This window comes from Lactuca sativa, chromosome 4 (genome assembly GCF_002870075.4).
Source record: "Lactuca sativa cultivar Salinas chromosome 4, Lsat_Salinas_v11, whole genome shotgun sequence".
Taxonomy (NCBI): Eukaryota; Viridiplantae; Streptophyta; class Magnoliopsida; order Asterales; family Asteraceae; genus Lactuca; species Lactuca sativa.
Window position 1 is genome coordinate 320,355,826 of NC_056626.2, and position 27,448 is coordinate 320,383,273.

The 27,448-nt window shown below is 37.9% G+C and overlaps 1 protein-coding gene across 1 annotated transcript; it reads right to left on the bottom strand.

Moving 5' to 3' along the window:
- Positions 1-2,401: 2,401 nt before the first annotated feature.
- Positions 2,402-4,297, bottom strand: LOC111899164 (uncharacterized). The gene is made up of 3 exons (XM_023895047.3): positions 3,391-4,297; positions 2,985-3,275; positions 2,402-2,906 (listed from the first exon to the last, which is right to left on the bottom strand). Exons 1-3 carry the CDS (start codon positions 4,020-4,022, stop codon positions 2,624-2,626), a joined length of 1,206 nt encoding a protein of 401 aa, XP_023750815.1. The 5' UTR covers positions 4,023-4,297; the 3' UTR covers positions 2,402-2,623.
- Between the last annotated feature and the right edge of the window lie 23,151 nt (positions 4,298-27,448).

Here is a 27,448-nt window from a genome sequence, read left to right on the forward strand (position 1 = left end):
TTATGGATGACATTGTGGCGTAAGTTGGACACTACTCTTAAGTTTCGCACTACATGTCACCCCCAAATTGACGGTCAATCCGAGGTCACAAACCGCACCATGGGTTCTCTACTTCGAGCTCTTATAACCCACAACCTGAAATAATGGGAATAGCTGCTTCCGTAGGCTGAGTTCGCTTACAACCATGCTCCAAGTAAAACTACGGGTTTAAGCCCTTTCACGGTGGTGTATGGTATGAACCCTCACACCCCATTGGATTTTGCTGTTATTGATACCACCACCAAATTTAGCAAAGAAGCTAGTGATTTAGCTGCTGATATCAAGCACTTACATCAACAGGTCCATGCCAAGATTATCAAGAACAATGAGTTGCTCAAATATTGAAGAGACTAGTTGTGAAACTCGTATATTATACGGGTAGATTAAAACAAAATGTTAAATAGAAACGATTAAATGAGAAGTTTATTTGAATTTGAAATTTGAAATAAATAAAAATTATGAGAAAAAAAACATGCAAAAAATAAATAATTAAAATTATTGTTTAGTTATCAGACCCGTATACTAAACAGGTTAATTATAACAAAATGTTAAACACAAAGGTTTAAACTGTAAATTTATTTGAAATTGAAATTGAAATTTAAAATTTAAAATTTAAAATTAATATCATTATGGTAGGTTTAATTTATGGAAACTAATTAATAATATATTAGAAATGGAAAATAAAATAAATGACAAGTGAAAAATAAATATATCTCTAAATTATGACAAAATGATATGTGGCAAAATCATTCTTATTTATTAGGGTAGATAAGAACCACAAACATATTCTGTTCCAACCTGCTGATATTGTTTGGGTTCATCTTCGTAAAGAACGTTTTCCCTCCAAACTGAGTCCACGATCGGATGGTCCTTTTCGTATTCTTGCCAAGGGTAATGAAAACGCCTACAAGATTGACCTACGGGGTGAATATGGTGTAGCCACGACTTTTAATGTTGCTGACCTGCAACCCTATTTTGACCTTGAAGAACTCATTCCAAGTTTGAGGACAAACTTTTCTGATGAAGGGGAGGATGTTAGCCACACACTCGAGAAACCAACTGAGGCGACGGAGCATTTCGACCCGGCCCAGATTGGGCTGAATTGGGTCAGTTTAGCCTGGCTGATTCCAGCACCTAAAGTCTTGTCTTTTTCTCAAAACCCACATTTGCATAGTCTGTGTTTGTGTTTGTGTTTTGTTTTTCCAGCTAATTTTATTCGATTTTATTTTCGTTTATTTGACTTTGTCGATAGTAGTTATCTTATTTCCCTAAATGTAAGTTACGTGGGTAGTTTTTGTTTTAAATGGGTATCCTATCTTTTGTACGAGATGGATGAATGGAATAGACAGACTTGGATTTTCTTAACTCTTTTAGTTCTCTGATTTTGTTTCTAGAGAATTTGTCCATTGCTATCCAAATCCCTGGCAGGTTTAGGAGGTGATCTTTGGAGGCTAATTTGGATTCGCGTGGTGTATTTGTATCGGGAATTCAAGTTCGAGTTGTGCCCAACAAAACTCTCGAGTGGTGAAATTGTATCTCGAAGGGTACGTTGCATCAATTGGAATACTAAATATCGGGTTTTACAATCCATCTAAAATCCATCTAATAGTTGTTGTCTATCACAAAGCTTTTCAAATTTATGAACCACTGAGCACAACAAATTCCTTATAAAAACCATTTGTGGTATTTTAGTAAACTATGGAGAACATTATTGTAATTTGTCCATTTTATTTGATATACTCGGTGGTAAGGTTTTGTGGCAAAGCAAAATTGCTATACTTGAGTTCGATGTGGATGTTTTAATACACTACTAGGTGTGAGACCCATGTATTACATGAGTTTAATTAAAAAAAAATATAAAATTTTAAAAATTTGAAAAGTTTGAATTTATAAGAAAAATGAGAAAAATTTGAATTATTAAAATTAATAAGACTTTAATGTATTGAATACATTAGATATATAAACTTTTTCTAATAAATACTTTACATACATATTACCTTACACATTAAATGTGGAATTTTAATTTAATAAAATGAAAAATACAATAAAATGACAAGTGGAAAATAGAAAATTTAAAAATTCTAGAAAATGTCATGTGTCCAAATGAATGAGAAGAGGACATGTGGCAAAAAAACCTTCATTTATTATAGTAGATTACTAAAGTAACACGTACCCTTTTTCTGTTGATTTCAACTCCATGGAATAATATAAAATCTTAAAATGCTATTTTTGCTCAAAAAAAAAGAGCTAAACTTTAAATTTCATCATAATTCTATTCAAGATTTTCTCAATCTTTAATTTATTTGTTTAATCTTTAATTAGTGTTAGTTCTTTATATTCTTTTGTAAAATTATGCACTAACTAAAACTTAAATTATTTTAGTTGCATTGATATGAGTCTCAATCTCAATACAAATCCAATTCACACCAAACACAGTACAAGACAGTCTGTTTTGTGGGACCCATCCGCTTATATTCCATGGTTAGTTGTATTCTGTTACCCTATAAGAGAACTATGTATAAATACATCTCAAGTAAAAGTAAGAAACCAAGAAACCATTCTATTAATTCTCTACCTTTCAATCTCACTTCACTACATTACACAATTGCTTACCTTCAAGGGCAAAACAGTCTTTTAAGAAAATTTGAACCAAAGACCGATACGTATCCGTGAAAGTTCTATAATGATCCACATGTGGGGTCGATTTGAAGTTAAAAGTCGTGACTTTTTTTCCTAATTTCTTTTGGTGTTCAGCAAATGATTCTATTTTATGAAATGGAATCACCTTATCAGCTGTGCTGTATAGATACAGCTGTGGATGAGAAGGCTGGTTTTCTGATAGAGTCGATGTTACTTCTGTCAATCTCCTGTTACATACAAATATAAAAAGGCAGAAAATAGCAACCTACTTTAGTCTTTAAAAAAAAAAAAAAGATAACACTTACTTCTTTATATCTGGTAATTCAAGAAGATAAGCAAAGAACTTCTCAAATAATGTAAGAAGGAAGACCTCAATGAATTCAAGTTCTTTATCATCTGAATTGACATTTTTTGCTTCCATTGATTCAGAGGAAGAATTAACTGCAGAGCTTTGTTTTTTAAGCAAAGCTGTAGTGAATCCAGCTGCCCATACCTTAGGATCAAGCTCTGGGTCTCCTCCAGAATCAACGACACACCCTTTGATCTTCTCCAGTAGCTCTTGTCTGCCTTGCAATTTGTTCAGAATAGAACCATAGCTGTAAAGAATTGAGTATATAATCATGTCAAGCTTGATCATAGTGATTCGCTGATGCCGGTTTAATGGAAATGAAAGAAATTTGCATCAGAATCGAATGAATTAAATTAACCTACGCAAGCCAACCAGTGTTACTGAAGGTATGAAAGATCAAGAACCGGTCCTTTCCATCGTTCTCCTTCTCCTCCAACCATGACACAAGCTCGTCAGTCAATACTGCAACTCTTGACTCCAATTTCCTCCCCCAATGGAAACCAAGCACATCGTTAACTGGAGCAGGAAGTGTAACAGCATCCATACCAAACAGGTTATACATCTCAGCGTATCTCCTCAAGTGCTTCTGCCTCGATCCTAGCCAGCCTAACACCACCACGGTCACCGCCGCCCGCTTATCCTCGGGAAGAAACCCTAATTCTCCGCCATGTTCCCGGTCAGCGAACTTCCATTCAAAAGACTTGTCGTTGTGGCCCGATAAAATGCGAGCAAAACGATCGGCGGAGATTGGAGGATTGACATTTGATTGGAACGAAGATGGGGTGAAATGAGAGGGTTTCCAATTGGGGAAATGATTGCGAGCGTGAGAATTAGGGTTTGAGAGTGAGAGAGTAGCGAGTGTGGTGAAGGGTGAGAAGACGGGTGGCGACGGGTGTGGGGAGAGTTTGAATGGATGGCGGTTAGAATGAAGGATTGTATTTATGGAGTTTCGATTGGTGAATTTTATCAATGATCTGCTGATTGAAGCTTCCATGGTGGAAGCTGTGGGGTTGAGAGCAATGATGATATGGGATTGAAGATGATTGACGAACAGATGAACAGCTGATGAAGAAAGAAACGAGTATTTGAGGAATCAAGAACCGAAGATGAATAAATTGGCTGTACTCATCAAGATTTTTGAAGGATTCAATGGGAAGATCTCCTATGAGCTCACTCCTTGATTGCCTTGCAGAATCTTGATGGAGACCCCAATGATTCCTTCGGGATCAACGAAGGAACGAGTTCATACAATAAAATAATTTTATGCTTTGATTTTATACAACAAATTAAATATCTTCTTTATTTTCTATAGGTTATAGTCATAGTCAGGGTAGGGCTGTAAACGAAGTAGGCCGTAAACAAATTTATCGTTCGGCGAACTGTTCACGAACATGAACATAAATTCTTGTTCGTTTAGTTAAATAAATGAATATGAACAATGGTCTCGTTCGTTCATTTATGTTCATGAACGTTCGTTTATGTTGTTCGTTTACGTTTGTTTATATTTGTTTGTTTAAGTTTTTTTTAAGTTCATATATCTTCAATTGTTTTTTATTACATTACTATATTATAGTTCGTTTATGTTCATATATGTTCAATTGTGTTTGTTTATCTTTGTTCGTTTATGTTCGTTCATTTATGTTCGTTTAGCATGTTCACGAACATAAACGAACGAACATGAACAAGAAAATTTCGTTCGTTTATCCGTTCGTGTTCGTTCATTTGTTCGGCTAACTTAAACGAACGAACATGAACAAACCTTTGTTCGTGTTCGTTCGGTTCGTTTACAGCCCTAGTCATAGGGTGTTCGCGGTGCGATTTTGAGTCAAAACTATAAACCGCACCACATATGTGGTTTGAGTTTTTTAGAAACCACACAACAAAAGTTCTAAACCGCATTAAATGGTGCGGTTGATACGGGCGGTGGATGCGGTTTGAGTACGGTTTGATCCTTAGATTAATTGTTTCATTAATAAATTTAACAAACCAAAACATTTCGGCGAATTTAGTATTCTTTTGAAAATCCAAAAAATTTAGGGTTCTTAATTGTGATAGGAAGCGGATAAAAAGTACCCACAAAAATTATTTGAGATTATTTGCTTTGTGTGTAAGTTTACTACTTTAGTTAACTAATGGGTTTAGGTCATTTTTAGTCACTTAACTTTTTGTTTTTTTTTCATTTGGTCACTTAACTATTTTTAAGTTTTAAAATGTCATCAAACTTTTGATTTTGTACTCATTTAGTCACTTAACTTTTAGATTTGTGTTCATTTAGTCACCTAACTTTTAAAATTGTGCTCATTTAGTCATTAAACTTTTAAAAAAATTTAAAAGTTTAGTGACAAAATGAACACAATTTTAAAAGTTTGGTGACTAAATGTGATCAAAACAAAAGTTAAGTGACTAAATGAGCACGAAGCCAAAAGTTTGATGACCTTTTAAAACTTAAAAAGAGTTAAGTGACCAAATGAGCACAAAATCAAAAGTTAAGTGACCAAAAATGACCTAAACCCTTAACTAATTCTATATAAACTTCAAATATATTTCTTCCTTCCATGTTGGACATAGCAGTAGCATTTTTACTAAGAAATCTTAATAACTCAACTTGTAATTGTGATTGCTACAATTATCATACAATATTCATTCTGTTTATAAAATACAATAAAGGAACTTCTTTAATAATGTTAATATAAAGCTAGGTTCAAGTATTCTAACTAATTATTGTGCGGATATCGTATGCTATCAGAATTACTAAGAGAATAAGTTGTTTATCATTATGAATACGTTCAACCTAACAAAAATATCGTCATTTTCATGCATTCTCGCTAATTATTATTTATTTTTGTTCTCACACATCGTTTTTCACTCATTTTCATTCTGACAGAATACGACCCAATAATAAACATTCTGACAATATTCTAACAGAAATGAGAATAATAACAATAAGTGTATAATAACCTTATAGACGATTTAATTAGTGAGAATGTGTGTTAATGACAATAGTTATGTAAGATTGAACGTATTTATATTATCAAACAACATATTTTTTTATCATTCTAAAAAAACATTGTCCATACGTACGCACAATAATTAGTTAGAATAGAATAACCTAAGTCTGATAATATATATATATATATATGTGTGTGTGTGTGTGTGTGTGTGTGTGTGTGGTGCGATTTGAACCGCAGTTTTATAATTAAAAACCGTAAGCCGCACTACATAGTGTAGTGTTGTAAAATTAGAAACTGCAAACCGCACCGTGGAAGCTACAAACCATATTATGCAGTGCGGACGGTTTATGCGGTTTGGTGTACACCCTTAGGTTATACCGTGTCTAAAACTAAGAACACTTTACCTCCTTATGGTTTGTAAAAAATTATGCATTTGATTTCTAAGGTGTTGTTTGGTTTTTCTAAAAAACCACTTCTGACCACTTATTGTTGCGTCGCGCACCACACGTGCAGCACTTGGCCCTTCACAAATGTTTATTTTTCAGAAGACTTCTGACTTAAAAACTGTTGCGCGTGTATTGCGTGGCGCAACACTTGACCCTCTGCTTCAAACCTCTTCAAACCTTACTTATTGCAGCAGTCTGCAAAGGTTAAAAAACAAACAGACTTTTTATTAAATGTTGCAGCCGTTTGGTCCCCCTCTTCTGCTACAGAGGGTTGCAGAGGTAGTCCGCAAACTTCAGACATTTTCACTTCGAAAAAACAAGCGGCACCTAAGCTTTATTTGCATTCGGACCGTTCCTATAATTTTATTTTATTGCGTCGTCCGTCTCTTTTAAACATAAAAAGACACTTTTGCCCCTTTTGAGTTATTTTTCAATTATATTTATTATTGGAATTATGTTTATTAACAATAAAATAAAATAAAATGGGTCCCACCGTTCAAATCCCATCGATTGCTCTTTAATCTCCGCCCCCCTCTTAGCCATCATGGTCTAATTCGGAAAACCACTTTTAATTACGGGAAACTTTACCCAACCCTCGGTCATCGGAGACACCCCTCACCATCAATACCAAACCAAATCAACACCAAAACCAAAACAAAACAAAATTAAACTTTATCAAAATTAAAATCAATTTTTTTTAAAAAAAAAAAGAACCCTATGATAATTGTGATTCCAAAATCAAATTCCAAGCTGACAATCAAAACTTGATTAAAACTCAATATTTCAAAACGACCATTGTTTTCTATAATATGGGTTTTGGGATCAAACTAAGTTTAGAAATGATTTAAACATCCCAATTCCAAAAGCAAATCAAAGCTAAAAATCAAAATCCAGGAATATGAATCAAAAACCAAAATCATAAGCAGAGTTCTAAAACGGTAATCGATTACTTGAATGCATCGTTTTCGAAAATAATTTATGGAACACGCTACTTCACAAACTTCATCAATCTATGGAAAACACTGATTTCAAACTTAAGAAACGGATTTCAGACAAAGAAACCTAATGCAAGATGGTGGTAACAACGGATCTATTTTCACGTCGGGCATGGAGAACGTCATATAGGGATGAAATGATTTGGTTGTTGTTTTTTGAAATGGACGGTGAAGAAAATTTTGAAGAAGATAGAAGATAATGTGAACGGTGGAGAGGGACAGGGAGGAAATGAGGTTCTGGTGGGGGTGGTGAGAAGAGGTGGTGACTGAGGCGGCAACTGTGCGTTCGAAAGTGGCAGTGGTCATTGGAAAAGCGATGATGGTATATTGTCGGAAAGAAATTTTTGGGAAAGTTGTGAGAACGTAATGGAGTGTGTTGATGGGAATAAAATAGGGAGTTCAAGGTTGTTTTTGTTTTATTTAATTATTAATAAACATAAAACCAATAACAAAAACAATTGACAAATAAATCACAAAGTGCAAAAGTGTCTTTTTATGTTGGACAAGGACGAACAACGCAATAAAATAAAACAGTAGAGATGGTCCAAGTGCACAATAAAACTTAGGGACCAAATGTTGGGTTATGAGCATATCTACATTCCTATGTAATCATGCAACCCTAATTGCTTTGGATCTATGTTTTTCACTATAGAACATGCAAATTGGATTCCAAAGCAATAACCCTAGAAACTAGCATACAATTTCAAAATTTATATACAAATTAGGGTTAGAAGATTACCTCACTTGTTATGTAGCAATAACAAGAACACCTTTGAAGATCCTTGACTCTTGAAAGCTTAGTGCCCCAAATGTTACACCTCTAATGGTTCGCAAACACCTAATGCAACAAGATGAGAGGGGAGACACTAGAAAAATCGGCTAGGGTTAGAACCTTATGCTTAGGGACGAAATTCTAATGACCCGGAGGGTTTATATATGGTTGAGGGTTGCTAGGGTTTCTGGAGGAAACCCTAATTTCCTGCTTAAGGCTTAAGCAGCCCATGTACCTCTTACCAGTAGGCCTTGGACGAAATCTATATATTAAATTTGAAATATATTAATACAATTATTTTGAGTACCAATTTATTATATCAAATAATAAATTCTACTCTCTCTCCACTACTCATCCTGTCAAATTGCATGAGTGAAGGCAACCCAAAAGGATCATGCTACAATCAAATCAAATACATACCAATTATAGTTATGGGCTTAGACACCTAATCCAACAGTCTCCCACTTGGATAAGTCTAATAACTATTATTGCAAGTATGAGTTCAAAATTTGACCAGCAATGGTAGCTTTCAAAAACCGTTGTTGAACTCTGATATAATCAATGACGCGTTCTTTAGATAAGAGATAAAATATTCCTCTGTTCTATAAGATATCATATGGACATGAGACATGGATTATAAGCAATCTTTGTCCAAGAGTTGTTTCCCGATTTCCGATTTATGACGACTGGCTCATACTAGCAGGTTCGCAACCTGTAGGTGTTGTGAACGATATGTTCACCCGGTGTACTCTAAAAACCCATTGACATGTATTGCGATTGGTGTAAGTCCCAAATCTGATGGATCCAAATCAGTAATCAATGAAATATCAGCAATCAAGTATAGTGTAGAGTGTAGAAGGAGTAGAAGAAGAATAACATCAAGCATGCACACATCTATTGCTCATAAATGTCAAGTACACCTTGAAAACACACACACATAGAAGTCGTTCTTCTGACACAAAGACACAGACCTTATATACTAACCATAGCTGCATACTAGTGTGTAGCCGCACACACATGTGGGGCCGCACACACGTGTGTAGCCGCACACACATGTGTAGCTGCACACACACAAACTTATCTAACAGATACCACCACACTATATACTATCAACCTACCAAGATCTATACAAAAAGAATGCCTAGCTCAAACCACAAAAGTATAGCCTTTCAATCTCCCCCTTGGTTTGAGGCTAGCATAGACTTGGTCTTCATTCTCCGGGCTTCTTAAATAGCTTCAAATCAGACTTTCCCATGGATCCCATCCAAAGTTTCCCATTTATGATTGTGGCGACCATTCCAGTAAATTCTTTTGCAGTAGCCTCCATAACATCTTTTCGGAAAATGATTTGGTGACGAGACAGAGTACGGATATCCCTTTCTCTAAATCTAAGAAGATCCTTAGCACTGATTAGCCTTAGAACTTGTTCTCTATCCTTGAATTTAATGGCAGCAGTGGCAGTTTCATCCTCAAACGCCCAGAATTCCATATTATCAAGGTATCCCTCATGAAAAAATGTTGAGGGATAGGAATTTCCTTGAGTTGTTTCGTTGCTGGCCATAGAATAATCTTCATGGGCTGGCCTGATTCAGGATCAATAATATCCTTATCCTTTCTATACAAGGCTTTCACAGTCTTCATCTTTGGAAAGTTTTCCTTAACCTTCCTGAAAAGAAATCTTTTAAAATTTGACGCGCTGGGATCTTCTGAAGGAATATGAAATGGGGCTCTTGAAAGTTCAGCAAGATCAACTTTTGTCCACGAGTTGAAATCATGAACAATTTTGTAATACTCAGGTACACCAGAGTTCCTCTTTACAACCCACATGTTCGACTTGGGATCAAAAGCCCACATTCAAATTCCGGATCGATCTCCATACCTGTCACCAAACTTTCGCTTTTTGAGATCAGTCACAGTCAGCACAGGATCTTTAGCTTTGTGATTTTGATTCGAGTTTTTCATGAAAAGTAATCCATCGCTTTTGTTGACAGTGATGGTTCTTTTCCTTTGCTTGATTATGATGCAAGATCTGCTATTTTCAGGTTCTTTATCAAAACGATTACCAACGGTAGTTGTTCTTGGAGGAGATGGATCAACTGGAAAATCGTCTTCTATGGATTGGGTGGGAGCCACGGGAGGATCTACAATTTCGTGAGGCTGCTGAAACAAAGCTTTGACTTTGTCACCAAAAGCATCATACAGGATATTCTTCAGTCCATAGTAAAAAGTTGTTAAAGAACCAAGATTTGTCTACAGATCCGTAATCTGTTTCGTCTTCAGTTCATCTCTTTCTCAGAGCTCAACGATATAAGACTCATGTTGATCCAGGAAGATGTTCTTTTCTATAATTTCTTGTTTGAGATCACCGATTTCTTCACGAAGTTTTGACACTGAGGTCATATCATCACCTGAATGTTCTTCCTCGAAAGATATACCTTTTCCCCGGGAGGAAGAAATTAGACTGTTCTAAGCTAGGTGCTTGGCCAACCTGATAGAAGCTTCATCCAGTGAGGGCCTTGAAGGAGCATACTCTGGAATAAAGGATGAACCACCTGCTTCATACATTGTGCTTGGGCCTTCTTCTGACGGTATTGGTGGAGTAGAGACTGTGGTGGTGGTAATCATAGATGAGACTGGTGGTGCTTGGCTTACAGTAGACACTCCCTGCCTTGGATCTAATCGTCTTCTTTTCAAAGGAGACAGAGAGGTTTGAGGCTGTGTCGATTCACTTAACAATGGAGCAGAAGTAGAGACATATGATACAGAAGGAGGAATCTATGAAACCACATCTCTTGGACCTGAAGAGACCTCCATAGGTTTTGAAGAGGAAAGCAAAATTTTGAGAGCACTAACATCTTCCCCAATATCGGTTGCTGGTTGAGCAACTTCATTGACCTTTTTAAAGCACCTGCTGTCGAATCCCGGAAGTGGACCAAAGTCATCATCATCGAGATTAAGTTCAATACTCGAGGGGATATCATCACTGATCCCAGTAAAATCCAGCTCTTTCAGAAAATCATCATCACCGCTAAAGTCCTCATCTCCTGCCTCTCGATCAAAATTTCCTTCAACATCTACGTCATGTAGGTGGTCATGTTCCTCAGCCACAGCTGCTGCAGGTGAAACATGAACTTCTTCATTTTCTGGCTCTGAAATTGAAATCATAACATCTTCAGTTTCTCCTGGATTAGAAAGATTGTCTGATTCCGATTGATCACTATCGTCAGCAAATATTCCAAATGTAATCAAAGGAAATTTTCCTTCGAATACAAAATTTCCAGCTCTTTTCTGTTTCATTAAGCCAAAGGCACTCGGACCAATAGACTTGAGATCCAGTGTTTCATTTCCCCTTTCGATCTCGGGATGCATGGCATTAAAGATGATTTGAAGAAACCTTAGGTACATCAAGAAGTTTTCCCTCTTGTTTCCTTCAATATTGAGAATCAATTCATGCAGAATAAATTTTGAAAAATTGAATTCAATCCCTGACGCCAAGGCTGCAATAGCTCCTGTGTTGAAGAGAGAAATCTCGTTGAGACCAGATCTCCTTCCGAAAATACAGCTCACAAACACATGAGCCAAGTACTTCCAGCAAGGAGGTAGTAATTTCTTGATGGTAGGAGGAAATGATCCTTCATAACCCATATGGTCCAGGACTTCTTGGGTTTGTTCCGGATCAATTTCCATGGAGAATTCAGGTCTGTCATTGATGAGCAGCGATTCTCGAATGACATGTTCTGTGATCAGGATCTTCTTGCCTTGAATAGTTGCCTCAAGATATTTCTCTTCATTGTCATCTGTCTTAACAATTGCGCATCTCCAAAATTCCTTGATCAAACATTGATAAATCACCGGACCAGACGTGAAAGCAGAAACCAGGCAGTAGTTTCTTAAACCGTCAATGATGAATTTGAGATCATTGTAAGTAGTCGGAGGATCTTCTAGTAAAATGGCTTAATTGTGTACCTTTGCAAACTCAAGATCTCCCATGTTGACCTGAAAAACACAAGTATTCATTAGAGAATTTAATAATAAGATATTTTCAATTATTAATTTTTAAGGAAATTTATTAATCTTGGGCATACAACCATACACCAATATCCGGCCACACACAGAGTGTGCAGCCGCACACAGTGTATGGCCATACAAGATTTCCAACAATTCATGGCCATCCGCACACGAGGATGTGTGCAGCTGCACACGTCACCAGCCGCATACAGTTCAACCGCACACGGGGGTGTGCAGCCGCACACAGCGTGTGCGGCCGCACACACACAGTCGGAAATAAAACCTTCGATTAACCACTATTTCATGATTGATTTTGCATAAGAATCATATTATGGGTGTCGATTTAGCAGTTCTTACAGTTATCAAGCTTCAATTTCTAGAAAAACTGATGGATTTGAGTGTTTTTAGAGAGAGAGAGAAAGCAAGAGACGAGTGCGGTTGATTTTTTTAAAGAAAGATAAACAGTGATGGAATTGAACCGCACACCTCCCTTTTATACATCCTTCACTTGGGCTTCCTTTTGCCATTAAAATCACAAGCCCAATACTCAAAAAATTTTAAAAATAAATCATTTTGAGGATTAAATGAAATAAAATTAAAATAAAATAAAATAAAATAAAATAAAATAAAACATTTAATTCGAAACTAAATTTAATCCTCTAACTTGAAATTGATTAACCTTTTGTGATGTGGGATCAAAGCTGTTAGACAAACGTTTTCCATTTATCAGTAGCTTCCCTTTCATGAATAAATCTGGTCGATCGCCAATATTGTGGTCCACTTAAGCACGAAGAATTGTGACAAAATTTGGACATACTATAAGTGACAAGACAAATTGATCCTATGTTTCTAGATAAAACTTCCTAAGGACCATTCATCCGACGACGACCAAGAATATTGTTGTCCACCTAAATTGAGCAGCGAGATCTACAGACAATCAAGAATTATTTAATTTTAGATGTACTAGAACATGTTTCCCGCTTCCTGATATACCCCAATAATCAAGAACTTCCGAGATACTCCTTACTTTAGGTGAGCAGACTATTATTCATAGAGAGAATAGATTTAGATTATCATTTATTATAGTTTTAGAGGGATTGAGAAGTAGAAGGTTGCATATGTTGTGTACCAGGTCGGATTGTTAATCACACAAAGGAGACGACATATGGCTAACAAATAGGAAGAATTTCATAGATATAATATGCAGAGAAATAGATTTGCATATGTTGCAGTCCAGGTCGGATCTCTTCCAATCACGTAGAGGAGGCAGCATATGACTAATAGTAAGAAAGAAAGAAAATAATTTTCTAATGACCTACTTTATCGGAATTCCCCAGTCGCTCCATCAATACCGGAATTAAGGAAAGAATCCATACATCGAGGAAAAGTAAAACCACAGTTCTAGATACGGGTTCTTTAGTGTGACTGGTGGATTCTCATGTATATCTCCCTGCTCAACCTATCCAAGCGTCGTATGGTCAGGCTAAACGGATCTATCTAGGTCAAGAATTGTCAAGTCATTTGATTTCTTAAGTTCATCTTTGCCTAGTTAAGCCCATTAAATTCTTCGTGCCTACCAGCGCATCGAACACAGAGCCTAGACAATTCAGCTTTGGTACCTTACACAGATCCAGATTGCCTGTTATCACCTTTTGATATCACTTCCCAACACATAATTACACTGAAATATTTTTGATTTTTCTGGTTTTTTCTAATTTTATTTTTTTTAATTTTCTAATTTTGTTTGATTTATTTTTTATTTTTTGTTTATTTCTCCCCCTAAATTTGTGTATGGAAGAGAATAAAAATAAAAATGCACAAATTTAAACTAACCTAAACAAAAATTAATCCTCAAAACGAATCATTTTCAAAAAGCTGACCAACACATCGAATCGAGCTTTGTTAAACGGCTTGGTGAACAAATCCGCTATATTATTATCAGAGCAAACCCGTTCTAGCCGAATGAGCGAGCGCTCATAACATTCTCTAATAAAATGAATTTTGATGTCGATGTGCTTGGTTTTTGAGTGCTGGACCGGGTTTTTAGCAATTTGGATCGCAACCTCATTATCCCAGAATATAGGGGTTTCTTGAAAATTCAAACTGTAATCCAACAACTGATGTTGGATCCATACAAAGTCTTGTCTAACTTGTAGACATGATTGGGAAGTTTGGAGTTAACGAACCCAGGGGGTTGGTCAACATAAATATCTTCCTTTACCTTGCTATACAAGAAAGCTGTCTTGACGTCCATTTGGTATACAGTGAAGTTCATGTGAGAAGCATAAGTGAGGAAGATACGGATAGCCTCCAAGTGCGTGACCGGAGCAAAAACTTCTGTATAATCAAGACCCTCTACTTGTCTGAACCCACGGACGACCAATCTCGCCTTATTTCTTACAATTACACCCGAATCATCTTGCTTGTTCCGAAACACCCATCTAGTGTCGAGAGATTTCTTGCCTTTAGGGAGCTCCATCAACTTCCAAACCCCGAGCCTATCGAATTGATTAAGCTCATGCATGGCATCAACCCAGCTGGGCTCATTTAATGTCATTTCGACATTTTTGGGCTCTATTTGAGAAATAAAGCAAGAATAGAGACATGTGTTGACATCTCCATTTTGACTTCTCGTTCGAACACCATTGCTCAGCTGGCAAATGATGTTGTCTATTGGATGATCGCGCTGTATGCGAGAGGGAATTTCGTGACTGATTTCATTGAATGTGACAGGAAGATTATGGATATTAATGGCTCCATCATGTGCTGAACAATCCACGGTAGATGTACCGGCGTCATGTGGTGGATTTGCTACAAACTCATTTGCTATTTGTTCGGGAAAAAGAAGTTCCATTAGATTTTGAGTGACAGCGGAAGCATCTTGGTTCATGAACTCTCTTTCAATTGGAGTTAGAGGAGTAGCATCCGCATCTGGAGCAGCTTGTGGTGTTGGAGAGTTTGGAGAAGCAGTTGAAACATATGAACTCCACCGGAAGATCAGTAATAGAAACCAATGGCGGTCTGTAGACAACCTCTTCCTCATCATCTTCAATTGTAGTCTTCGAGCCAGAGGTAGACCCAGCCTGGTTATTAGACGACACACAAAAGGATTTGAATAGAGATGTGTAGTCAAATAGCCAATCAGGACCCACCTTAGCGTCTGTCTCATTCTCTTCAAGCCAACGAACATCGAAAGACTCCACAATTTGCTTCGTCTTCATGTTGTATACCCGGTAAGCAGTACGAGCAACGTAACCAACAAAATAACAATCATCAGCTTTGACATTGAATTTTGGGTTGGATTCCAAGTGAAGAAGGGTGCAAGGGCAACTAAATACTCGGAAATGGCTGACAGATGGCTTGTGTCCATAGAGAATCCCATATGGTGTCTTCATCTGGGCTTTGTTAATCAGGACACGATTTTGAAAATAACAAGCTTGTTGATCGCCTCCGCCCAAAAGAAAACTGGAAGTTTAGAATCACAAAGCATCGTCCTTGCAGCGTCTTGCAGTGTTCGATTCCTCCGTTCAGCAACACCGTTTTGTTATGGTGTTCGGACGGAGCTAAATTGATGCACGATCCCTTTCTCAGCGCAAAAATGATCAAGAACAGCATTCTTGAATTCGGTTTCATTATCTGTACGAAGCGCTTTGACTCGATGGTTGGTTTGGTTCTCGATCATCACAATGAACTTTTTGATAAGATCAGCGATCCCAGCTTTGTTGGATAGAAAGAAGACCCATGTGAAATGAGAGAAATTGTCTATCACAACGAGACAATATGAATTTCGATTGATGCTGAGGATGTTGACCGGACCAAACAAGTCCATATGCAACAATTGGAGCACCTGATTAATGGAGTTGACCTGCTTTGGCAGATGTGGTTTCCGATGGTGTTTGTCTTAAGCATAGGAAACACATTTCTCAAAAGTAATAAAATCTCTGACGGGCAAACCACGGTTCATTTTGTTCTTAGCAAGACGATTCAGATTCTTTGCATTTGCATGGCCAAGTCGACGATGCCACAACATTGTATTTTGTTCTGAGAACTTGGAAAGGAGACAAGTGACTTCATCGGGTACATTACTGTTCATGTCGATAATATAGGCATTCCCATCCCGCTTTGATTTTACGAGAACCCATTCCTCCAGAATGACAATGCCCGACTTTAAGATCAGACATTCTTTATCGGTGAAGTGAGTTGAATAGCCTTTGTCATAGATATGGGATACGCTCAACAAGCTATGCTTTAATTCAGGACCATAGTTAACATTCTCAAAACTTAGGACTCCATTTGAGACTGTTCCCTTATGATTTATCTTTCCGCCTTCTCGACCTGCAAAGGAGACTAATCCCCCATTAAATGTTTGAATGTCGCGCAGTTGGGATATATCTCCAGTCATGTGCCGAGAGCAACCGCTGTCGACATACCAAGGCTGACGACATTCCTCCGCAACTGTCCCTGCACGATGAGCGGAATCATTTAGTTTTGGGGACCCAGGTCATCACAGTCTTGGGTTGACCCTTAACTTTCACAAATTCATTTTTCAAATTTTCTTTTCCAACATTAACAAAGGAGGATGATGACTGGTCAGATTTTAATTTTGGCATCCATTTATATTTAGGTTTTGTAACAATTTTCTTTTCAGTTTGCGTTGAGCAGACGGATTTTCTACTTGAAGATTTTGAAGATCATGGCCTACTCTTTGACGAAATCGACTTAGATTTAGCTTGATTCAATTTTGGCAAGCTGTTTGCGAATTTATCAAAAACCTGTTTGTCTTTTTGAAAAACTGTCTTTTTCTTATTTTGTTTTGCTTTCCAGTCATCATCATGAGATCGAGTTCTTGAGGACTTTCTAATTAAAGACCGTCCTCTAGACTCATTTTCTCCCCTTTTTGTTCAGTGATGCACAAACATTTGGTTTAAGCAATTTCTGGCAATGTGACCAGCAGTACCACAATTGAAACAAATCTGTTTATTATCATTGGATTGAGTACTGCTCTTGTCAGATTTCTGGTGTTTATTATGTTTTCTAGCATTTTCACACTTGCAGGAGCATGTACTAGATGGTGTAGCAAACATGGAAGATGTAGAGGCATTCAAATCAGATTTAGCAATTTTATCAGAAGCAACACCATTATTTTCAGAATTATCAGTCTAAAACAACACACCACCAGAAATAAAAATGTTAGTGTTTGAATTTATCACAGACTCGTCACAGAACTCAACACCAAACTTAGACACAAAATTATTTGACTCAAACTTTTCAGCTTCTTACTCCCCATGAACTACTGACTTTTCTGCACTTAAGGTAGAAATGTTAGTATCCAAAATCTTATTATTAAATCGCATTGCTTGTTCAGAAGCTGACTTTCCATAAACCATGTAAGGTTCTCTGTTAATCTCTTCTTGAGACAAGGGAATAGTAGTGTAGTTATGATTAAAGGGAGGGGGGACACTCTCAAATCCTAGTCCAACTTTTATCTGATTTCCATGAGTAATATCCTTCAAGTGCATTTGTCCTTCGATCATTTTTGCAACAGTTTCACTTGACCATCGAATTTTTTAAAATTAAATTCAGCATTTTCAAAACGGTTTTTCAATGTGTCAAGTTCAGCGGTTATAACATCAAGTTTTCTTTTGAGATGATCATAGTTCTCGCATTTGTTGCTGTAATCCTCTTGTAGTTTCTTAAAGTCCTTTGTTTTATTTTCTAATTGAGTCTTTAAGGGCTTTTGTTTTTTCCTAGGTGTGTATCCCTCATATTTAAGGTCCTAGTCCTCTCTCTTGATTATTTCAATTTGGTCTCGCAAGAATTTAACAATTTTAATACAAGATTGAGAACAACCAAATTCACTAACCTCGGGTTTGGAAGGTTCTGGAGTGGTTTGCACCATGAATGCAAACTGAAGATTCATCATCTCTTCTTCATGATCTTTCTCTTTTTCTTCTCTCTCATCATCCTTGATCTGAGCAAGATGTGTATTTTCTAGTCCTGAAATATTTAGGGCCTGAATTTGATCTTCCCAGCTAAATGATTGGGCCACCATTGCCAAGTTAGCAGTCTGATTGCTGGAAGACGATCCTTTGTTAACATAGGTCACCGGTACCATGGTTCGATCAGAATCATCTCTTCGATCTGGATTTGGACATTCCCTTGCAAAATGCCAAGGCTCATGACAGTTGTAACATCACAGTTTTCCTTTATTAAATCCCACTTTCTTGTTAGAATTTACACGCCAATTGTTCTTTCCTGTTGTCTTGGAGAACAGATTTTCCCTGAAAACCGCCATGGCCATTTTCCATGTAATGTCCATCTCTTCCACATCCTCAGGATGGATCTGGTCAAGGTCAGCAAATGAGAGTTGTGGGCAGAGTTCCCCGGCCACAAAATGTCACACCCCAAAACCGGAACGGCGGAAACGTTCTGGGGTGGATGACGTCATGTCAAGTATCACAACACATTCATTATAGTAATCAAAGTACAACAAAACATTGCATTAATAGAATAATTTTACATGGTTACATTACAAGGTATCAAAGTAATACAAGTAATAGAATAAATACAGCATGGTACTAAGCTATCTTCATCAACAGCTCCGGGGATATACGTGTCTAATGCTAACCTGAGAATACAAGTTATTTGAAAAGCAAGTATCAGCATTTTTACAAATGCTGGTGAGTTCATAAGCATTTAGTGACATTTCATTCAAATAACTTAATAAAGTAATAGTTTAAGAGATTTCAGTGTGTTAGAGTCCTTTCCAGAAAATCCTATATTTTCTTTAAATAAAGCAGCCTTCTACCAAGACTGGTCAGTGATGTGTGGTAAAAAGTAGTTTTCCCTAAGCTGCTATCATTATCAAAATATTGAATTTGATTATTAAGGAAAGCAAACGACATCAGGGAATATCATATGCCTCAGCAGTGAGGACTGCTGACTAAGGCAAGGAACCATAGACTCCAGGAAAGTATCAAACAAACGACACACCTGGTTCAGTCTAACAAGTGGAGACACAGACCCCAGAAGGTACCAAATGAAGGGTACAACTAGCAAGGTCTAAAACAGTGAATACAGTGGATTCTGTGAATACGGTGGATACAGACCTCAGACAGCATCAAATGAAGGATACGTCTTGTAAGGTCAAAACAGTGTGACTCTGAAAATGAGTTACCAGCATACAGTGTAAATTGCCGGTGAAATACCGTTACCTTAAGGCCAAAGAATAATAAGGTAACCCGGGATACTCGTAACCATACTGACTAGAGTACCAGACGCCCTACAAGCGTCTAAAATGTGACATTTGTCACCCGTTGGCTTGGTAGGCCGGGACTGTAGCTAGGAGTCTGGGTGCGGGGTTGTCAATCCCATATAGATCTATACACCCAATGTCCGCTCTCCCTACAGGAGACTCTGGTTACCAACTAGACGACGGAGAAGGCCGCGTCCTGAAGATGCATACCAAATAGTGGGTAGAGACTTCCAACTAGTGGGTTTCTAATGTAAGTGCTGAACTAGAGGTAGAGACTCTTAACTAAATTGACTGAAGTAACCCGTATGTCCATGCTTGTGTACATAATATATAACTAATGAATCAAACGACCTTTGGATGGACATCCGATCCCACCAGACCACATCTCAACGAAGAAAAGGAAATAGGGCGGACAAGCCTTCCTAAGTCCTTCAACCATTATTTATATGCATCTATACAAGCACATGCATACATCTAACTACGCTTGAGTGGGTATCAAGTAAAAGTGATTCTCGTGAAGTAGGAGTGTCTAACAAGTGAAGTAAGAGCGGTCGCAAGTGAAGTAGGAGTGTCTAACAAGTGAAGTAGGAGTGGTCGCAAGTGAAGTGAGAGTGTCGAATAAGTATATGCGTATCACGAAGTAGAGACGACAATAAGTGAAGTAAGAGCGTATCAAGTATAAGCGAAGTAAAGGCGATATCAAGTATAAGTGAAGTAGAATCGTATCACTAAGTAAGAGTGTGAATAAGTATAAGCGTCCATCAGGTATAAGTGACTTCAAGTATAAGTGAAAGTGTTACAGAGTAGGAGTATAAAATAAGTATAAGCGAAGTAGCAGTATTTAACAAGTAAAGTATACGTCGAAAAGGGGAATCTTTGATGAAAAACCTTTATGTCCAGAGAAATTCAAAAATTGTGTTCTTTTGTAAAATATGTTTGAAAACCTTAGAAAATCTTTCATAAACCAGTTTAGAATGAATCTAGTTAAAAAAGTATAAGTAAGAGTTTTGAAACAATTGAAAACCATTATAGTGTCCTACTCGGTAAAACAGTGTACAGTGGTAAAATCCTATGCATGCGGGTTATCAATCACAAGTGATTGATATGATAACTGGCATGTTTAACTTGTATTCCCCCCAATAAAACATGTTAAAACAATTAAAAGGTTCATTCAGGGGTATGAACTCACCTGGTGTAAGTAGGTCCGATGAAGGTGCCGTTTGGGTGTTCGGTGTCACGTGAGGACTTGAACACATACAATGACCTATTTAACATATGATAACATATGTTCACATACAATTAGCATATATAATACTAATTAAACACATATACGCGCTCACAGGAGCGGAAAACACTTTAGTTAAGTGTTTGGGTGTCCGGGTAGCGTCTAAAGGTGCGTATGGCTTAGGAATGGAGTTTACTCTCCAAGAGTAAACCCCTAACACCATGTTTACGGCCCAGGGACTACTCACCATGAGTTTACGGCCGTAAACTCATGGTGATGGGTTCTAGGGTGGTTTAAGGCTTCTACTTGCTCATGGAATTATTCTAAGCACTTTTCCTAAAAGGCATGAGTGGGTTTGAGGCTTATTAGGGCACTTTATAGGAGTTTACAGCCTAGGGACACTCCTATGGGAGTTTATGGCCGTAAACTCTCAATCTTTGAGTTAAGTGAAGTTTTAAGCCCCTATTACCTTTCTAGCAATTTCTAATGAAGTGTGATGCCATTTTGGGGGATTAAATCTATCATTTGGATGTGTTTTGGGGAGTTTACGGCCTAGACACTTGCTTGGGCCGTAAAGTCCTTTTTACTCCTCCATTTCATGTGTTTAAGTCCTTGTTTCAATCCTAGTATTTTATGGTAAATGTCTAAGGCCATTTGGGGAAGCAAAACCACACTTTGGGCATGATTTGGGGTGTTTACGGCCTTGGTATAGACCTAGGCCGTAAACTCCTTTTTCCCCTTCATTTTGATGTGTTTAATTGATCTAAACTCCAAATACTAAGTCCCTAATTTATGTATGAAGCCTAAGGGTGGTTTGGGAGTGTTTTGGGGGCATTTTGACATGGTTTTGAGGGTTTTACGGCCTAAGCATGTGCTTGGGCCGTAAACTCTATTTTATGCCCTAAATCATTGTGTTTTGATGTTTAAACACTCCTAGGCTAGATCCCCAGTTAGTTTTCAAGCTTAAGGGTGAATTTAAAGGCAAGTTGTTGGAATAGTGTCTAAGGCTGCAACTATATTAGGCAAGTATTTGACCCGGTTGTGCATAGTCCTTTTGGGTTGCCTTCACCATAGCAACTTGATAGGATGATTTATTAAGAGAGAGTAAATATTATTAATATATTATGAGAATAATATAATGAATAATATATTGTTATTTGATTAATATAAGTCGTAGAATTAATTAGAATTAATTTGGTGACTTAAAGAGATTAATTAAATAAAGGGGTATAAACTGTCAATTGTTTGATAGTTAAGCTTTAGACTGTAAATCCTTGTAGATATACAAGGGACGAATTCTAGAAGCTAAAAGGATAGCTAATTCGTCCAAGGCTTATCTATGGAAAGGATTTGGATAGCCTTAAGAGAAGATTATCAAATTAGGGTTTAGGTTGTAACCCTTAAGGAGTCTACAAGTATAAATAGACCCCATGGCATAAGGAAATCGGCACCTCTCCTAAAGCAAGAGAACCTTGGCCGATTTCCTCCCCTCTCCTCTCTCCTAAATCATCTTCCTTGCTATTGGTGTTTGTAAGCCATTAGAGGAGTGACATTTGTGACTCTAGAAGCTCCAAGACCTCAAGATCAACAAGGAACTCAAAGGTATGATTCTAGATCTGTTTCAATGTTGTTATTTAACCTAATTAGTCATTAGAAGTCTTGGATTCAAAGCATGTTTATTAGAAAGCCTAGGTCCAAGCATTAGGGTTTTGCATGCGCACATAGGAAAGTTCTTATGGCTAAAACCCATCAGTGGTATCAGAGACTAGCTTGGTTTTCTTTAAATTGTTGCTTGATTAACTGAATCAAACCTGCAAAATTCGATTTTTAGGTTTCTGAGTCATGGACTCGGCGAGTTCCAAAGTGGACTCGGCGAGTAGGCCTGACTCGGCGAGTCCCTTTGTGCACTCGGCGAGTCCAGGCGTCAGGAATGGCCAGATTCGGGATTTTTTCATAATCATCTTATGGAAACTTACCTTAATCATAATAGATCAATCTACATCCGGTTTTTTGATATATATGACTATTATCTTGATCTAGTTAAACGTATTTATCAACTAATAAAATATTTAATTTCCTTATGTGATAATTAATTAATTATTTTAATTATTTTGGTAATTATCTTTCAAAGAAATCTTGAATAAAATCAAATATAGATAATTAGGATATTAATTGTTAATTGGAATTATTGGTTATTTGATCCTCCATGTTTTAAAATGTTTCAAACTTACCCTCAAGTTTTGAAATTTATATTTGTGATTAAAAGTTTTAATTTAGACAACTTAAATTTCAAACCCTAGATTTTAAAAGTTTTAAAATACAACCCTATACTAATATGATATTACTAGAATAATATATATATATATATATATATATATATATATATATATATATATATATATATATGTATAACTAAATGCTAGTCTTACCGTTCGTAGGCTTCATTCACGAAGCCGATCTATAAGGTGGGTATAACGTTGCGGCCTATAAAACGGCGCTTAATGGGTGTACACTCACACCCACCGCTTGCTTGATTGGTGGAGGGTCGTTAGCCGAACGGGTAGGATAGGGCAACCTCATCCTCTCATTTAAAAGTATAATAAGAAATATAAAGTAACTACACATATTTTAATTTTTTTTTTCCCAATCTTAGTTACTTTAGGAAAAGTGAATTGATGCAATCCCATGAAATTACACTTTGCACCTTGCTAAGAAGTTAGTGGAGCGTGTGTGGTTTACCGGCACACTAATTGGTTCTAAGCGAAGGTGGCAAAGGGTGATTCATTGTTTATCATAGTTTGATGGAGCGTGTGTGGTTTACCGACACATCGAATAGGTGATCGTTACAATGAAGGCACCATGTGAATTTGCATGGTAATTCACACCCGCTTTGTGATCCTCGGTATCCCAGTCACAAACAAGAGGGGCATATCGAGATTTAAACATGCCATTGAATAGTTTCAATGAATCTCATCCGAACCTAGGAATTCTCAAAAACACTTAGGACTAATAGTTTAAGTTTTGTGATGGAGAATTAGTGAATCGTCATTCACTTACCTTCAATTTATTTGCATGTTAGATTACGGCATCCCTTTTCTAGTATGTAAATGTTATTGTTGGATCCTAGCCCTAATTTTTCTTATTGGGTGATAATTAGGGATTCTTATTCTAATCTATCTTTGTCCTTTCTAATTGTAGATGTCGAACGCAAACAACGCTGCTGCTAGTTCTTTCACGTTGATGAGCCTTTGCCAAAAGGTCACCTTCGATGGAACGAACTTTAGCGAATGGATAAGATACATTCGCACCATTGCTCGCTATGAGGATAAGGAGTATGTCCTTGATGAGAAGCTCGAGAAAATCAACCCCGATATTGCTACTCCCGCCGAAATTACCGCTTTTGAGACTCATGAGCGAGATGCAACGAAGGTACATTGCATCATGATCGCTACCATGAACTCCGAATTCCAAAAGTCCTACGAGGACATGTACCCGTACGAGATGCACCAAGACTTATTGGAGAGATACCACCAAAACGCGAGACAAGAGCGTTATGAGATTTTCACCAACATGATTTCCGCTAAGATGGGTCATGGAGAATCTCTTACCGTGCACCTGCAAAAGATGCAAAGGTATGTCGACCGCCTTCGCAAGTTAAATGTTGACTTCGGTGAAGACTTGGCGATCGATATGGTGCTTCACTCTTTGCCTCCGATGTATAACCAATTTAGGATGACCTACCACATGAACAAAGAAGAGGTCACCCTAAGCAAACTCCAAGGTCTATTGAGGGTCGCTGAGAGCAACTTCAAAGACAAGTCTGTTGCACCTACTCCCAATCCGCCCGCTGCTCCTATCTTGGCTATTGGTCAAGGAAAGGGAAAGAAGAGGAAGGCTTCATCAAAGAACCATCGCAAGGTTAAAGCCCGAGATGGTGCCTCTTCTAGTGGGACCAAAGTTGATCCCGCTAAGCCCTGCCCTAACCCAAAGGAGGCAGAGTGCCACCACTGCCACAAGATAGGACATTGGAAGAGAAGCTGCCCAGATTACCTGCAAGCAATCAAAGAGGGAAAGATCAAGCCATCTTTCGCAGGTATATACACAATCAAATCTAACGATTCTAATCATGCTATTTCTTGGGTTCTTGATACCGGTTGTGGTTATCACATTTGTTCTAATGTGCAGGGACTAAGAAGAAGTAGGGATGTGGAGCAAGGAAGGATCAGTCTAATCATGGGGAACAGAAGATCGTCGCCTGTGACCAAGATTGGAATGTATTCTTTAGTGCTTAGGAATAGTTTGGTTTTAGATTTGAACAATTGTTGCTATTCGCCAGAAATGGCCAGAAATATCATTTCATTTCATGGTTTATATAGACAAGGATTTAGATTTTCTTTTAATAATGAGAATGGTTCTATTTTGGCTTATCTAAATGGTGTCTTTTACTTTGAAGCTATACCATGTAATGGAATATATGAAACCGTTATGATTGTTGATAACTTAGGAAATGATGTTTTGAATATTGATTCTTCCACTAGTATGGATAAAGCATCCTTGTGGCATTGTCGTCTTGGACATGTCAACAAGAAACGCATAGCCCAACTCCAAAAGGATGGAGTGTTGGAGTCATTCGACCTTAGGGAAGATGACACATGCGAGTCTTGTTTACTTGGAAAGATGACTAAGTCACCCTTCACGAGTACATGTGAAAGGGGCAAGGGTTTATTGGACCTAATACATACCGATGTATGTGGACCATTTAGATCAACCACGAAGGATGGGAACCGCTTCTACGTGACTTTTACCGATGATTATAGTAGATATGGGTATATCTATTTAATCAAGCAAAAGTCAGAAACCTTTGAAAAGTTCAAAGAGTTCAAGATTGAATTGGAGAATCAATTGGGCAGGAAAATCAAGATGCTTCGATCCGATCGAGGAGGAGAGTACCTAAGTCTTGAATTCCACGATTATCTCAAGGAGTGTGGAATAGTTTCACAATTGACGCCTCCTAGGACACCGCAGTTGAATGGTGTGGCAGAAAGACGTAATCGAACCTTATTGGATATGGTTCGCTCTATGATGAGTCGTGCTTCACTACCTATCTCTTTTTAGGGGTATGACTTAGAGACTGCCGCCCATATCCTTAACCGAGTCCCTACTAAGAAGGTTGCCAAAACACCTCACGAGATGTGGACAGGGAAAGCTCCCTCGTTGGCACATATCAAGGTTTGGGGTTGCGAGGCTTTCGTAAGACGAGATACTCACGACAAGCTCGAACCTCGAAGTGAGCGATGTATTTTCATCGGCTACCCGCAGACATCCTTTGGATATCTCTTCTATAGACCGAAGGACAATTTTGTCTTCGTTGCGAGGAGAGGAGTTTTCCGAGAGCGAGAACTCATAAGCCAAGGAGACAGTGGGAGGCAAATCGAACTTGAAGAGATTCAAGAGTCGATAGATGAAGGAACCTCTACCGCTGGCATTCAACCCGAGGAGGAAACTCTGGTTGAACCGATTGACGAATCCTTACCTCTTAGATGTTCCGATAGAGTTAGAGTTCATCCCCAGTTTTATGGCTTTCATATTACTACCGAAAGGGACACGTATATTAGTGATGGTACACTAGTAAATCTTGATGAACCTAATAGCTATAAGGAAGCCATGGCAGGCCCGGAGTCTGCAAAGTGGAAAGAGGCAATGGATAGTGAGATCCAATCCATGTATGATAACCAAGTTTGGAATTTAGTTGACTATGTGCCCGGACGTAAGACCGTTGGGTGCAAATGGATCTTCAAGAAGAAGACCGACGTGGATGGAAACGTACACACATATAAAGCACGATTGGTTGCGAAGGGCTTTACTCAAACTCCCGGAGTTGACTATGATGAGACCTTCTCACCAGTTGCGAAGATTAAATCTATTAGAGTGATGCTAGCAATTGCCGCATTTCATAATTATGAGATTTGGCAAATGGATGTCAAGACCGCTTTCCTTAACAGAAAGTTGGCTGAGGATGTTTACATGGCTCAGCCAGAGGGGTTTGTGGATCCGAAGCATCCGAATAGAGTGTGTAAGCTTGAGAAGTCCATTTATGGACTTAAGAAAGCGTCTCGCAGATGGAATCTTTGCTTCGATGAGAAAGTCAAAGAGTTTGGTTTTGTACGAAGCGAAGACGAATCTTGTGTATATGTCAAAGCCAGTGGGAGTATAGTAAGCTTCCTCGTTCTATATGTCGATGACATATTACTCATAGGAAACGACATCCCGACCCTGCAGGAGGTTAAGTCCTGGCTCGGAAAGTGTTTCGCTATGAAGGACCTCGGAGAGGCTTCTTACATTTTGGGAATAAGGATAGTAAGAGAAAGAAGTAAGAGACTAATTGGACTTAGTCAGAATACTTACTTAGAGAAGGTACTAAAACGTTTTAGTATGGAAAACTCAAAGAAGGGAGAACTACCGATACAAAGTAATGCCAAATTGAGTAAGACTCAAAGTCTGAGTACCGAAGCTGATATAGCAGAAATGAGCCGAGTACCATACGCTTCCGCAGTTGGCTCAATCATGTACGCTATGACTTGTACTCGCCCTGATGTAGCCTTCGCTTTGAGCATGGTTAGCAGATATCAAGGGAATCCAGGCAAAGCACATTGGATTGCGGTGAAAAACATCCTTAAGTACCTTCGGAGGACGAAGGAATGGTTCGTAGTCCTCAGAGGGAGTGATGACTTGAAGGTGCGAGGGTATAGTGACGCCAGTTTTCAGACC

Bases quoted from the DNA above. Each gene is read 5' to 3' on its own strand.
- LOC111899164 (XM_023895047.3), bottom strand. From the start codon at position 4,022: ATGGAAGCTTCAATCAGCAGATCATTGATAAAATTCACCAATCGAAAC. The intron at 3,276-3,390 runs GTAGGTTAATTT...AATTCTTTACAG, and splicing joins AGTAACACTGGTTGGCTTGC to CTATGGTTCTATTCTGAACA. The intron at 2,907-2,984 runs GTAAGTGTTATC...TGTATGTAACAG, and splicing joins GAATTACCAGATATAAAGAA to GAGATTGACAGAAGTAACAT.